This window comes from Zalophus californianus, chromosome 8 (assembly GCF_009762305.2).
Source record: "Zalophus californianus isolate mZalCal1 chromosome 8, mZalCal1.pri.v2, whole genome shotgun sequence".
Taxonomy (NCBI): domain Eukaryota; kingdom Metazoa; phylum Chordata; class Mammalia; order Carnivora; family Otariidae; genus Zalophus; species Zalophus californianus.
In genome coordinates, this window is record NC_045602.1 from 26,957,157 (window position 1) to 26,972,899 (window position 15,743).

Consider the following 15,743-nt stretch of genomic DNA (forward strand, 5'->3'; position numbering starts at 1 on the left):
ATTGACATATGTCACTGTATAAATTTAAGGCATACAGCATAATGGTTTGATTTGCATATATTGTAAAAAGTTTACCACAATAGGCTCAGCTAACATCCATCTTCTCATATAGATAAAAAGAAAAGAAAAACAGAAAAAAGGGGAAAAATTTTTTTTTCTTGTGATGAGAACTCTTAGGGTCTCCTCTCTTAACAACTTTGCTGTTGGTCACACAGCGGTGTTAGCTGCACTCACATTATACATCACATCTCCAGTGCTTATGCGTCTTGTGTGTACCTTTGGACCACCTTCCTCCGGTTCCCTCTGCCCCCGGTAACCACGAGTCTGATCTCTTTTTCTACAAGTTTGATTTTTTTTTTTAGATTCCACATACAAGTGAGATCATGCAGTATGTTCTTTCTCTGACTTATTTCAGTTAGCATAATACCTTCAAGGTCCATCCAAGTTGTCACCCATGGTAGGATTTCCTGGTTTGTTTGTTTTTTTTTATGGCTGAATAATATTCCATTATATGTACCATATCTTCTTAATCCACTCATCCATGCATGCACACTTAGGTCCATCAGTGGACAGTGTGTTTATCCACTTACCTGTTGGTGGACAGTTGAGCTGTTTCTAATTTTTGGTTATTATGAATGAAGCTCCTTGAAACATTTGTGTGTACGTCTTTGTGTGAACATATGTTTTTAATTCTCTTGGGTAAATACCTAGGACTAGAATGGTTGGATTGTGTGGTAAAGGTGTTCTTTTTTTTCTATGCTAGAGAGAGAATGAGAGAGAGAGAGAGGGAGAGAACATGTGTGGGGGGAGGGGCAGAGGGAGAGGGAGAGAGAATCTTAAGCAGACCCTGAGATCCTGACCTGAGCCGAAATCAGGAATTGGTTGCTCAACCGACTGAGCCACCCATGTGCCCCAGTGTGTTTCTAACTTGATGAGAAATTGCTAAACTGTTTTCCAACGTGGTTGTGCTATTTTACATTCCAACCATCAGTGTATGTGAGTGCCAGTTGTAAATGCTTGGTATTTTTAAAAAGATTTGTTTGAGAGCATGAGTGAGAGTGCGGCAGGGGGTGAAGGAAGAGGGAAAGAATCTCAAGCAGACTGTTTGCTGAGTGTGGAGCCTGATGTGGGGCTCGATCTCAACGACATGGAGATCATGACCTGAGCTGAAATCAATAGTTGGACACTTAACTGACTGAGCCACCCGGGTGCCCCAAATCATTTTTTTAAAAGATTTATTTATTTTTTGAGAGAGAGAGGGAGGGCACATGAGCAGGGGGAGGGGCAGAGGAAGAGGGAGAAAGATAATCCCAAGCAGACTCTGCGTTGAACACAGAGTCTGCTCGGGATTGAAGGGCACAGCCCCATGACCTTGAGATCACGACCTGAACTGAAGTCAAGAATCAGATGCTTAACAGACTGAGCTATCCAGGCAACCCTAAAAATAAATTTTTTTGAAATAGAGTTTATATACAGAAAAATTGACCCATTTTAATTGATGAGATTAAACCCATTCAGTTTGATGACACTTGACATATACATATCTATCTATGCAACCATTACAGTCCATGTATGTTTCATTACCCTAGAAAGTTCCATCATGCCCATTTGCAGTTAATCCCCCAACGTACTGGCTCTGAACCATCATGGATCTATTTTCTTTGAGTACAGATGGTTTGCCTTTTCTAGAATTTTATATGTACTTTTTTGTATCTGGCCTCTTTTGTTCAGCATGATGTTTTGAGATTTACCTATGTAGTTACATGTGGTAATAGTCCGTTTTTTGCTGATTAGAATTCCATTGGGTGGATATAGTATAATTTTTCTTTTATTTGTTTATTGACAGTCATTTGACTTGTTTCTGGTTTTGGGCTACTACAGATAAAATGGTAATGGACATTAATATATGTGTCTTTGTGTGGACGTGTTATTTCTCATGGTAACCACTTAGAGTAGAATTGATAGCTCCTGTAGTAAATTTATCTTTATTATTATAAGAAATTGGCAAAATATTTTCTGTGGTTTGTAAATCATGTTAAATTTCTGCCAGCAGTATGTCAAAGTTCTAATTATTGTAGATCCTTGTCAACATTTAGTATTTGTCAGTCCTTTAACTAGTATTTCCTACGGACTACTGTTGTCAAGGATCTTTTTGTGTGCTTATTAGCCATTTGTATATCTTTTTAAATGAAGTACCTGAACAAATCCATTTTCCACTTTTATATTGGGTTGTTTATCTTCTTTTTGAGTCGTAAGAGTTCTCTGTATTCTGAATACAAGTCCCTTTTCAGATATTTGTTTTATGAACATAATCTCTTGAGTTTGTAGCTTGGCTTTTCATTTTCTTAACAATGTTTTCAAAGAACAGAAGTTTTTATTTGATGAAGTTCAATTTAGTAAGTTTTTTCTCACTTGATGGTTTAGGTGTTTTGTGTCCTAATTAAGGACTGCCTGTTTAGCCCAGAGTTGCAAAACTTTTCTCCTGTGATTTCTTCTGGAAGTTTTTTAGTATTAGCTTCTAGATTAAGGTCTGTGATCTATTTTGATTTAATTTTTGTGTGTGGTATGAGATAAGGGTGAAGGGTCATTTTTTTCCAAATGGCTATCCAGTTGTTCTACCATCATTTCTTGAAAAGACTTTCCTTTGTTAAAAATCAGTGGACATGTGTGGGTCTAAAATTCCAGACTCTACTCTGTTCCATTCATCTGTATATCTGTCTTCATGCCCGTAGCACGCTGTCTTGGCTTTGGAGTATTTCTTGAAATCAGGTACTCTATCAAGTCCCCTAAGTCCTCAGATTTTATTCTTTTCCAAATTGTTTTGGCTATTCTAGGTCCTGTTGAGAAACAGAGTTGGGAGTTGATATTTCAGATGAGAATTTAGAGCAGAGTAGAAAGACTTGATTTTAAATCCTGATGCATCAGCAGAGGGGCTTTTGCTCCTGGGCTCCCTGAATGATAGCTGTTTTTCCCTATTATTGATATTGCCAGTGCATTCCTGAGGTATAGATGCCATGTCCTCCGGTTCTACACAGCAAACTATCCCCAAATATGTGTTCCACAAGAAACAGCCTATTGACCATATGTAGACATTGTATAATTTTTAACAAAAAGGTGAATTATCCCTCCTTAGTAATCAGTTGCATACAGTGTGTTGAATGAATCAGATTTAATTTTTGGTCTTAATATTTTCTTTTGTTTTGCACCAGAATCTTGAGCTCAGTGATGATACTGTTCTAAACGAGATAAAGTTAGCAGATTGTGAGCAGTTTCAGATGCCTGACCTGTGTGCTGAAGAGCTTGCTGTTGTCCTTGGAATCTGGTAAGTCAGTTACTCACTTGCATATTGGTTTTCTTGTGTTGAGGAAAACTTTATTCCAGGAGGTGTCCCAAGTTCTGGATGAATAGGGAATCTTATAATGCTTACAAGGATCAAGAATAGTGGGGCATCTGATTACCACTAAACTACCAGTGCTCTCCACTGGGCAACTAAGTAAAGGGTTAGAGATTAGGAATCTCAGGTATCTCCTTTGAGTTAGTATAACTTCACCTTCTCTTTCCTTCATAAGCAAAATTTCTTTGGTTAGCCTTAGCTAGGAATAAACTTTTAATAAAATATTTAGGAGAGCTGAGAATGATTATTTTGACCTTTGAGGATATTTACATTCCAAAGGATAGAATTATTATTATTATTATTTTTTAAGATTTTATTTATTCATTTAAGAGAGAGAGCATGAGCAGCGGGGAGAGGCAGGGGGAGTGGGAGAGGGAGAAGCAGACGCCCCCGCTGAGCAGGAAGCCCGATGTGGGGCTCGATCCCAGGACCTGGCGATCATGACCTGAGCCACAGGCAGACGCTTAACCACCTGAGCCACCCAGGCGCCCCAGGATAGAATTACTTCTTAATACTGTTGAACCGTTATGTGTGTTGGAAACAGTTTTTCCTTTTATTTTTATTTTTTTCAACTTTAAAGTGATTTCAAAATTGGAAAAAAAGTTGCAAGGGTAAGACATTGCAGAGAACTTTGGGAATAATTTTCTAACATGATACTGTATCATCCCTGAATATTTTAGTGTGTGCTTCCAACAAACTAGGGAATTTTTTGTACATAGCCACAATGCAGCTATCAAAATGAGGAAGTTAACTTTCATACTCTCCTGTCATTTAATACTCAGATCCCATTCAAGGTGTCCAGTTGTCCCAGTAATCTCCTTTGTAGCACAGGGCCCACGGTAGAATATATGTGTTTCTTTTAGTTTTCATTGTCTCTCCAATTACTGTCAGTCTTGGAATAGTTCCTCATTTTTGCTTGACTTTCATGGTCTTGACATTTCTGAAATTTATAAGCCAGTTACTTTGTAGACTTTGCCTCTTGAATTTGACTTATTTTATTTATTTATTTTTTTTAAAGATTTTATTTATTTATTTGAGAGAGAGAGAGAGAGCACATGAGGGGGGGAGGGTCAGAGGGCGAAGCAGACTCCCTGCTGAGCAGGGAGCCCGATACGGGACTCGATTCCAGGACTCCAGGATCATCACCTGAGCCGAAGGCAGAAATTTGACTTATTTTAAAAAAAATTACGATTAGATTCGCATTATGCATCATTAGCATGGATATCAGAGAAGGGAAGTTTTGTGGTTCTTATTTTTAATTGATTTTATTTATTTATTGACAGAGAGAGAGCACGCACAAGCAGGGGGAGCTGCAGAGGGAGAGGGAGAAGCAGGCTCCCCATTGAGCAGGGAGCCTGATGCGGGGCTCAATCCCAGGACCCTGGGATCATGACCCGAGCTGAAGGCAGATGCTTAACTGACTGAGCCACCAGGCACCCCATGTTTTGTGGTTCTTATTGCATCCTAGCAGTAGAACACAGTTTTGATTTGTCCCACTACTGCTGATGTTAACTTTGATCACATGATTGATGCCGTCTTTGCCAGGCTTCTTCATCGTAAAGTTTTTCTTTTTCACCCTTGTAATTAACATTTTGTGGGAAGGTGCTTTTGGACTGCATAAATATCTCATTTCTCATCTAGAGACTTAGTAATGTTCAAAATGCAGTATTTCACAAAGGTCCAAAATTTAGAACAAATTAGTAATGGGTAATTTGTAAAAAAAAAAAAAAAAAATTGTCTCTTAACTCAGTAGAACTTATCCTTTTGTCTTCTGCTCATAGCATTATACCCCTTTTTCACATTTCATTTACATAAAAGTTGAATGCAGTCCTCTAGTCCTTTTGTTTGGGTAAAAGGGATCACACATACAGATAGAGCTTTGTTTCTTTTTCTTTTTTTTTTTAAAGATTTTATTTATTTATTTGAGAGCAAGAGAGAAAGCATGAATGGGGGAGGGGCAGAGGGAGAGGGAGAAGCAGACTCCTCACTGAGTGGGGACCCCAATGTGGAGCTCGATCCGAGGACCCCGAGATTATGACCTGAGTTGAAGGCAGATGTTCAACTGACTGAGCCACCCAGGCACCCCGGTAGCTATTTCTAAGCCCAGATCTCTTGTTCTATCACATGATTTGATTCCAGTGACAGATTTTATGCTTACTAATGAAAAAGTGTCCAATTCATAATGATTCTTAGTATGTAAATAATTTAAATAACAACCATTTGTGAGCAGTTCCACATGCTAGCAATTGCACCATGCACTTTCCACATTACCCCTCATTAATGTTCTAGCAACCCTAGAGGTTACTTTCTCCATTTTTCAGATAGGAAATCGGGGTTCAAATGGCTGAATGACTTGCTCAGAATTACAGAGCAAAGTTAAACAAAATATACATATGCCCAGGGATTCTGTCAGTTGAGCTTTATGTATAATGAGTTAGATTTCACAGTTGAGAGAGGACTGAAAAACAAAACAGAAAAATGCTGTTTTCAAATACCGGTTTTTCCTCCAAATACAATATTGGTGGAATCTTAATATATGGAACAGTTAGAAGTGCTGAGTGGATTTTTTTTTATTTTTTATTATCTATTTATTTATTTTTTAAAGATTTTATTTATTTGACACAGAGAGACACAGCGAAAGAGGAAACACAAGCAGAGGGAGTGGGAAAGGGAGAAGCAGGCTTCCCGCCAAGTGGGGAGCCCGATGCAGGGCTCGATCCCAGGACCCCGGGATCATGACCTGAGCCGAAGGCAGACGCTTAATGACTGAGCCTCCCAGGCGCCCTGCTGAGTGGGTTTTATAGGCAATTTAAATCTTCCCTGTTTGGTAGAAACTACTTCATTATTGTCTGAATCTTGGGCATCTGATGCAGTGTTTATAAACGGATAAGAACATTAGTGAATTGATGATTTACATCAACTGAGTTATTGTGGGGGTTGTAAACAGTGATTTTGTAATACTGCCTGATCTCTGTGTAATCCCCATGGCCATTATCCCTATGGAGAGGTGACTTGGACTTTGTAGTAGGAGGGGTTAGTTTAGAAAGGAAACACAGAGAAGGTGAATTCTTATAGATGGTAGATTGGTGAAATAGTGGGGCTAGGAAAAAAGAGACAAAAAACCAGACTCTTAAATACAGAGAACAAACTGATGGTTGCCAGAGGGGTGGGGGTGGGGGAGATGGGTAGAAATAATAAAGGGGATTAAGAGTAGACTTATTTTGAGCACTGAGAAATATATAGAATTGTTGAGTCATTATATTGTGTACCTGAAGCTTATATAACACTGTATGTTAATTATACTCGAATTAAAAAAAAGGGTAACCACTATCCTGAATTTTCTATTTGTCATTTTCTTGCCTTTTCAAAAAATATATTTACTTACATGTTTTTATACTTCTAAGTCAATTGTTTTATTTGTTTTTTTTCTGAGCTTTATAAAAGTTGTATCTTACTATTATGTAGTCTTCTGTGATTGTTTTTTTCCTCTCATTATTATGTTTTTATGGTTCATTCATGTTTTATATGTAGCTACCATTTACTTTGGATTATAGCATTCCAGTGGGTGAATATTTCTCATTTTATCACTCTCCTTTTGGACATCTGGATTATTTCAATATTTTTTCCTGTTATACACACTATAATTATGGATATTTGTGTATACATTCCTGGTACACCTGTTCAAGAATTTCTCTGGGCTCTATGGAATTATTGAGCTAAGGATATATGAAGGTTCATGTTATACGATAGTGCTAAATTGTTTAACAAAATTGTCCTATCAAATTATACTTGGATCAGCAGGATCTAAGAATTCCCATTGTTCTGCCTCTTTGACAACCTCTTAATTTTTGCCTAACGGTCACAGTAATATTTTATTTTTTTGGCATGAGTTTGATAAATAGGAGCTGTTGCCATGTTAATTCTTTTCATTTTCTTTGTGAAGGGGCACAGATTGGATTTCTTTCTCCTAGTAAAATTAATTATGTTGACATTTAGTACCAACCACATTTTGTCATCATTTTAAAAAAATATTTATTTATTTGGAGGGGGGCAGAGGGAGGGGGAGAGAGAAACTCAAGCAGACTCTGCACTGAGTGCGGAGCCTGATGTGGGACTCGATCTCACGACCCTGAGATCATGACCTGAGCTGAAACCAAGAGTTGGACACTTAACTGAATGCTCCACCCAGGCACCCCATTTGTGGATTTTATTACTTATTACATTGTTAATTTTCATACTTATCTTTGGAAAACTTGTATCTCTTGGTATATAATGCAGTAATACTAAAATACATGCTTTGAAATATATAAAGTTTATGTTGCCTTTTTAAAAATTTTATTTCATTAGCTAAAAACATGCGTTTTAGAATTAATTTGCTTTTTTTGTAATTTAAAGCACAAATTTCCAAAAGAATAACCCAGTGCATAAGTTGACTGAAGAGGAGCTGCTGACATTTACGTCGGTGAGTCATGTCTCGTCCTGTCCATTGCATGTTTTTCCTTGTGCGTTCTATTGCTTCTGTTATATACTTGGCTCAGATTGCTCATATTGAAACACTGCCACTTAAGGAAATTAAGGAGAAGAAAACCTCACCATTTTAGTTTCCAAACTGCACATATCTTGCTGTTGATGTAAACATAAGCATTTTTCTTTGTACTTGCTTGGATTTGAGGGCAGTGGCCAAATAGTTCTTGTAGTGCTCCATAAATGTTCATTGAATAAATGAAATGACAGAGCAAGAGTCTGACTCCTCACTCCAAAGCCACCGTAGTATGCACCTCTCTTGTCTAAAACCGAGGGTGATGCCTAAAGGTGACGAGAAAGAGGGCGTCAGAGAGTGAGGACCAGAAGCAGGGGGGTGTGGGTTAGAGAGGCCCAGGAAGGGGGCAGTGTCGAGAGCATGAGGTGCTCGTCAGCATTCGGCACTGTAGAGCTGAGAGGAGAAAGGCCGTGGGCACTGCTAATCAGGGGTGCCCTGCTTATTTCTAGGACAGTTTCAGTGGAGTGTTGTGTAGTCACCTCATTACAGGGAATTAAGGAGAGAATGGGATGTAAGAAAATTAAATTGCTAAAGACCACAGTCGGAAAAGAATGGCAGTGAAAAGGAAGGGTTGAGTAATAGATGTGTGAGGATTTGAGATCAAAGAAGGCTTTTCAAGAACAGAAAAGTCACAGACCCAACGGTCAGTCAGTATCTTCTTAGCTGTATGGATGAAAAGATAACGCACATCTTTGATGAGCCCAAGTTGCTTAAGATAATTTTTTCAAAGGCATTTTTATTATTATAGTTAAAATCAAGAGAGAATTCTGATGTTTTCTTTCTTTGTTATTTTTCAGATAAGGCAAAAATGAAGTACTTTTATCTGTAGAAAAGCTAGCTTACTTTGTATTGTAATATAAATTTTGCAAGTTACTGTTTCCTGCCTACGGTTTTGGAGCCGGTTGGATGTTAATCCCTTGAGTTCTCTGGGTGCCTACGTTATTTTCTCACTTGATTATCTTAGAAATCTTTGGTGTTTATGATGAGAACATATCTGTGTTTAGGTAACTATGTGGAAATGTCCCTGTTTATTCATTACATAAGCTGTAAGGAATTTGACAAGTAAAGTGTTAAACATTTTCTTAAAAGATTAATTTAAGAAATTATTCTGTATTTCCTATTCAGCAAATCTCTATTGAATACTGACTATGTGTCAAGCATTGTGCTCGTCATAGGGGATACAGTGTCAACAAAGTCTTTTCCCTCTTGGCGTTTACATCGATTTACATTCTTGTGGGGACAATACGCAGTATACCAAGAGAGAAATAATGTATCTAACAGATGTGCTCTGGGGACATATAGAGCCGGGTAAGGGAATACAAATGGCGTGGGGAGGACTGTTTTAGACGAGGTGGTGGGGAGGGTCACAGTGGGAGGGGTGTGGAGGGCCTGGAATGGTGGTGCGTTTGAGTCACCGTAGGGAAGTACAGAGCTGGATGGGGACAAGTGCCTAGATGATGAATGTGACCGGGACACTTGGGCTTCTTCTGATGACTGGGGTAAACAGGATGTTAACATGTGCTAGGAAGTGATCCTTCTGGCCTCTTATGGGTAGGAGGTCAATAATAACTTCTTCTTGGGATGGGTCTTAGCAGTTTATCAAGGTATATGTATTATCCATAGTTATCCTAAAAAGACACTAAAATACTCTATATTCAAGCAGTTCAATTTTTTTTTAGCATTTCCAGTTGGTGGGGATACATTTCTTCCTTTTTAAAAAAACTTCTTTTTTTTCCTGTTTCTTTCTTTTTAAATTATTTTTATTTAAAAAATTTTTTAAATTTATACTCAATTTAATTAACATACACTGTATTATTAGTTTCAGAGGTAGAATTTAGTGATTCATCAGTTGCATACAACAGCCAGTGCTCATTACTTCAAATACCCTCTCCGATGCCCATCACCCGGTTATCCCATGGCCAACCCACCTCCCCTCCAGCAACCCTCAGTTTGTTTCCTAGAGTTAAGATTCTCTTAGTCTCTCGTTTGCCTTTCCGATCCCCTACCCCAGCACCGCCCCTCCTTCTTGTTCCTCTCTACTATGAAGTTCTTCTGAAATGGTTAACTCTGGTACCCTCTGGGGTGGGTAACTCATCTCTTCTAACTTGGAACGAAGGTCATAAATTTGAGTTTCATACTTTTCTCCCAAGGGCTTTATAATACATCCTTTTTTTGCTCTCTGTCCTCCAACTCTCGTCCAAGTCAGAACTGACCTGAGGACTGATCTTTTTGGAGGAAGACTGTTTGATTACAGTGATGCCTAGTGCCAGGCCTGACTCTTCTCAGGAGATGAATTTTTTAATTCCAGGAAAATCTTTAGTTCATAAGAAGTAGGGCAAGGAACTTATACGTGAGGACGGCTTTTAGGAGCCCCAAGGATACTTTGTGATTTGCACCACCCCCTTCTTTTGTTGATCCCAAAGGAAGCATACAGACTACACTAGAAAAATCCAGATGAGCCATTGTCAACTCATCTTGCATTTATCAGTCCTTCCTGATATTCCTTCTTTGTGCATGATACTGACGCAGATAATAAGATGAATTAGAAGTGGCCCCTGGTTTCAATGAAAAATTTCATTGAAATTTATATCCTATATAATTGAATATCCTGTATATAAAGATCCTTTATCTATTACTCCAAAAGACTATTTGAGGCAAAAGGGAACACTTTTAGGTGCTGTCCCTCTTCTGAACTCTTGAACTTCTTTCTGTGCCTTTCTTCTAACAAGGACCATATTTGGGCTTATAATTATTTATGTTTATGTCTTATTGCTCCCACAAGACTATAAGCTCCCCATTTCAGGGACTGGGCTCTGTTCTTCTCTGGGTCTTCTACAAGGCCCCGTATAGTCTTTCAATGCTTCAGTCATAGCTGTTGCTCAATAAATGGATGCAGAGGAAGAGAATGAATGAAATATGCTTGAACCCTGGAGAGGATTTATTTCTGTCCCATAACTCAGTGCAGCATTGCTCCACTTAGTTTTATAATTTCAGGTAGTGCTATGTGATGTGAAGGATAACCGCTTGTTTTATCTTCTTCATCTCTGTAATGAGGGAAGGGCGGTGTGCCCCTTCCTCAGCCCTGAAAACTTGCTTTGAGGATCAAATTTGAGAATGTCCTGAAAGTACCTTTGAGTAGATAGAGCTGGTGCACGCATAGCTTCGGGGATGAGCGGGGCCATCTGATCACTGGTTTGCAGGACAGCATTCTGTTTTCAAGGAATAAGAATTCCTAAGTGGAGAAGACCTGTTTGAAATTGGCTGTAGACGGGGAGAAGAGAGCAGAGAGTAAAGAAAGGGCACTCTTTCCTGCTGGGAGGCCATTTCCCTTCTGCGGCAGCGGTGTGGGGGCCTGGAACTGGGCCTGTCAACTACCGAGACTAGGAAGTATCTTTAGTTAATAGAAGAGCAAGAATAATACAAGTCTTCATACTCCTACCAGTGGATTGTAAGCACTTGAAGGGATGGGGGACTGTAGTTACTATCGGATATTTGTTAAATATTTATTGAATAAACAAATGAATTATTCCTGAATTTTGTTCAGTTTTAGTGAATTGTCTTAAAGTTGTAAAGTAAAGTAAAATCTCTTTTTTGGAGAAATTTTTAGTAGTGTTTTCCTATTGGTGGAGCATGTTGAAATATATGTGAGATATGTTGGGGGAAGGTTTTCATTCAGCAGTGTCAGAAGCTTATCCTAAAAGGAGTACTTTCTTTTTTTAAGGTTGTCATAATATAGTGCTGTTCCTGAGATACTTGATCCACACATTTCAGGAAAACTGAATGACTCATAGTAAAAATAACCCATATTGTTTTAGAGAGCCATTTATGTTGTATCGGCTTGATAATTTAAAATTAGCTGTTATCTACGTTATTTCCTTTCACATGGGCCAAGTCAGTGACATTCAGTAATGCTTTTAATTTCCTTTCATTGTTGAAAATGGGAACAATTTAGTTAATTCATACAGGTGTTTCAGTTTTCATTGGCAGAAGTTTTGCTTCAGTGTGAATTGATACTGGCAGCCTGCCTTCTGAGTGTCCGCTCTGAAGCCTCAAGGTCTCTGTAAATGAAAAAAGGAAAAAGACGTTTCGAGGTTGTACGTTATATGGTACATATTTTCTGTTGCTGCTGTTAATTTTAAAGCTGTTTAATAAATGCTTATCTATGATCATAAAATAGTTTGCAAACCATTTTTACAGATTAAAATGATTGCCTATTTTTCTTTTAGGGCATACTCATTTCTTAATTTTCTAAGATAGGCAGTAGAACTTTGTGAGATAGCCGTGATACTTCTGATAGTTTGTGTTAACATTACACGATGACACATCCTATATTAAGCAGTTATAGGTCAGGATTTTGATTTTCTTTCTGGTTTGAATACTTGTCTCTCAAAATGTTACTTGTACATTTTAATAGGCATGTATTGATAATGAATATTGTAGTGATATCTGGGTTTTAAGTTGGTAACTTTTAAAGCAGTAAGAGGTAGCATGCTTTATTTTTTGTGCCAGTTTGTAGGTTAACTGTTATTAAACAGGATTATTAAATATTTTTTGGCTGTAGTCGAACTGAGTTCCTTGTATATATCCTACTTCAGGAATAGGCAGAATGAGTAATAGGATTAGTGGGATCAAGGCTCTTTTCTTACCACCGTCTACTTTGGTAACTGCTAGACTTCTTTCTTCACTGTTAACCATGGCTTTAAGGTTAATACTTATTTGTGGGTTTACTTCTAGCCACGTTGGAGTAACTGGTACTGACTTTGAACTTTTACTGTAAGCAACTACACAATTGGACAAAATATATGAAGCAGCAGTGCAAAAAAGGATAACAAGTCATGACCAAATAGTGTTTATCTCAAGAGTGCAAAACTGGATTAATATGAAACAATCAATGCAGTTCATCTTGTTAGTATAGCAAAAGGGAAAAGCCAAATGATTATCTCGGTAGAAGCAGAAAAGCATTTAAAAAAAATTCAACAAACTTTATATTATAGTTTTACTTTATAATATAAAATATGTATATTATATTATATCTTAGTAAACTAGAAATAGAAGGGAATGTCAATCTGGTAAATGACATCACTGAAGAATCTCTAATTAAAATCATTATTGATGAAAAACAGTCTTTCCTCAAGATCAGGAAAATGGCACTTCAGTTTTCCATTGAATTGGAAATCCCAGCTAATGCAGTAAGAAATGAAGAAGAGGCAAAAGGTATGTGGATTGGAAAGGAAGATATAAAACTATCAGTACGCATAGATGACACAGTTGTATACATAGGTAACCCTAAAGAATTGACATGAAAGCTACTGGAAGTAATAGGCAAGGTCTGAGAAGAATACAAGGTCAATTAAAAAAAAAAATCAGTGGTGGGGTGCCTGAGTGGCTCTGTTGGTTAAGTGTCTGCCTTCAGCTCGGCTTCCCAAATGTATGCATGTTCATGATCCCGAGGTCCTGGGATTGAGCCCCCTGTGACAGCTCCCTGCTCAGCGGGGAGTCTGCTTCTCCCTGTCCCTCTGTCTCTCTCCCTGCTCGTGCTCTCTCTCGTGTGTGCTCTCTCTCAATCTCTCACTGTCTCTCAAATAAATAAATACAATCTTAAAGAAAAATCAGTTGTGTTTATATATTCCTAGCAATGAATAATTGGGAAAGACATTTTAAACCTATTTAGAATAGCATAAGATATCAAATATTTAGTGATAAATTTAACTGAAGTGTAAGACTTGTATACTAAAAATGATATAATGATGAGAAATTAAAGAAGATCTAAATGTAAAAATTGCAATGTTCATAGATTGGAAATCTCATTATTGTTGAATTGACAGTTCTCCCAAAATTGAGCTATAAATTAATCTAATAGCAATCGGATTCCCAGTAGAATCCCAGTAGATTTTTTCTTCGCAGAAATCAACAAACCAATTCTAAAATTTATTTGGAGGACTTCTGCTTCTGTGATGGCCAAGGTAAGCTCTGATTGGAACCATCCTTCTGCAGATAAAAATGACAAACTATAGACAAAATGCAGAAAGATTCTGGAGATTTTTTAATTTTTTTTTAAAGATTTTATTTATTTGAGAGAGAGAATGAGATAGAGAGAGAGCATGAGAGGGAAGAAGGTCAGAGGGAGAAGCAGACTCCCTGCTGAGCAGGGAGCCTGATGTGGGACTCGATCCCGGGACTCCAGGATCATGACCTGAGCCGAAGGCAGTCGCCCAACCAACTGAGCTACCCAGGCGCCCTGGAGATTTTTTAATTTTTAATTAATTTTTTTTTGCTTGGAAGAAGGAAATGACATTGGGTGGTTTTCTTCTTTCTATCCTATGGCTAAATCTCAGTGTCTTACATGCAAGGAAGCTAAAACTCCGCAAGTAATTCAGCATTCTTTCTGAGGACAGAGATTGGGGCTACCATGGCTGCTGGAATGTGAGGAAGAACATTTCATAAAGGAAAGAGTCACAGATGAGGATTCTTACATTCTGTGTATTTATAGAATAATACACTCAGAATACATGTTTTTTTCAAGGGCACATGGTATGGTCAGCAAGACCATATACTGGGCCAGTTAAATAAGTCTCAATAAAAAAAAGAACATCGTATGGAATATAATCTCTTTCCACAGTGGAATTAAATTTTACATAAATAGTTATTAGATATCTAGAAAAACTCCAAATATTTGGAAACCACATTATTAAACAACATACTTAGTCTGTGGATCAATGAAGAAATTACAAAGGAATTTATTTATAAAAGTCAGTCATTGATGTAAATCTCCTACATTTCCTTAAGGTAAAATTGTTGTATAATTGGGGTAATGAGCAATTTTCAGCTAGGACACTTAAGTGCATGAACCATAGTAGGAAAATTGGATTAAAAGATATATTGGACTGCATTAAAATTAAAATCTGCTTTTTGAAAGAGCTCATTACGAAAATGAAAAGACAAGAACAGACTGAGCAATATTCACAGTACATACATCTCACAAAGGACTTTTTTTTCAGAATAAAGACCTTTTCCAACTCAATAGGATAAACCAATTAAAAATGGAGAAAAGATTTGACCAGATCTTCCACCAAAGATATATGAATAACCAACAAGAATATGAACAATGCTTAATACTAGTAGTCACTGGGAAAATGCATTTTAAAACTACAAGACACCACTCTTCACCATTTAAAAGACTTAATCCTGTGAGGGGTAGTTGGAACTCTTATCCATTGTAAATGTAATGTAATGCAAAATGGTACAACCACTTTGGAACACAGTGGTGTTCCAGTCTGTTTTCTCATAGAGTTAATCATCAGTGCTACCTCTAGGTATTTATCTATGAGAAATGAAAATATATATCTCCACAAAGACATATATACAAATGTTCATACCTGTTTAATTCATAATAGCTTAAAACTGGAAAAAACCCAAATGTTCATCAACAAGTGAGTGATACACTACAGGACATCCAGCCAAAGAAATGATTCTGAGCAATAAAAAGAAATGAAGTGCTGATACGTTCAACAGTGTGGGTGAATCTGAAAAACATAGTTTTGAGTTAAAGAAGCCTGACTCCATTTAGTTGGAATTCTAAAGCAGATAAAACTAAATCATAATGACAGAGAATAGATCACAGGTTGATTTCCAGGGAACTTTTTGGGCTGATGGAAATTTGTATATCTTGATTTTCATGGTTGTTACATAGGTGTATGCATTTTTGAAAACAGCAAACTCTACACTAAATATGGGTTTATTTTGTTGTACCTGTCTTATATTTCAATGAAGGCACTAAGAATAACCCAAAAGGAAAAATGCATAGGTGTA

General features: G+C 37.5%; 1 protein-coding gene across 3 annotated transcripts in view; it reads left to right on the forward strand.

The window, feature by feature from the left end:
• The window catches only part of TTC27 (tetratricopeptide repeat domain 27), a 168,888-nt gene that overhangs the window by 32,493 nt on the left and 120,652 nt on the right, over positions 1 to 15,743 (forward strand). For all 3 annotated transcript variants that reach the window (XM_027623115.1, XM_027623117.1, XM_027623116.1), the window contains 2 exons: positions 3,210 to 3,322; positions 7,790 to 7,856. In XM_027623115.1, coding sequence (XP_027478916.1) covers positions 3,210 to 3,322; positions 7,790 to 7,856 — 180 coding nt within the window. The remainder of the gene's footprint in view (positions 1 to 3,209; positions 3,323 to 7,789; positions 7,857 to 15,743) is intronic.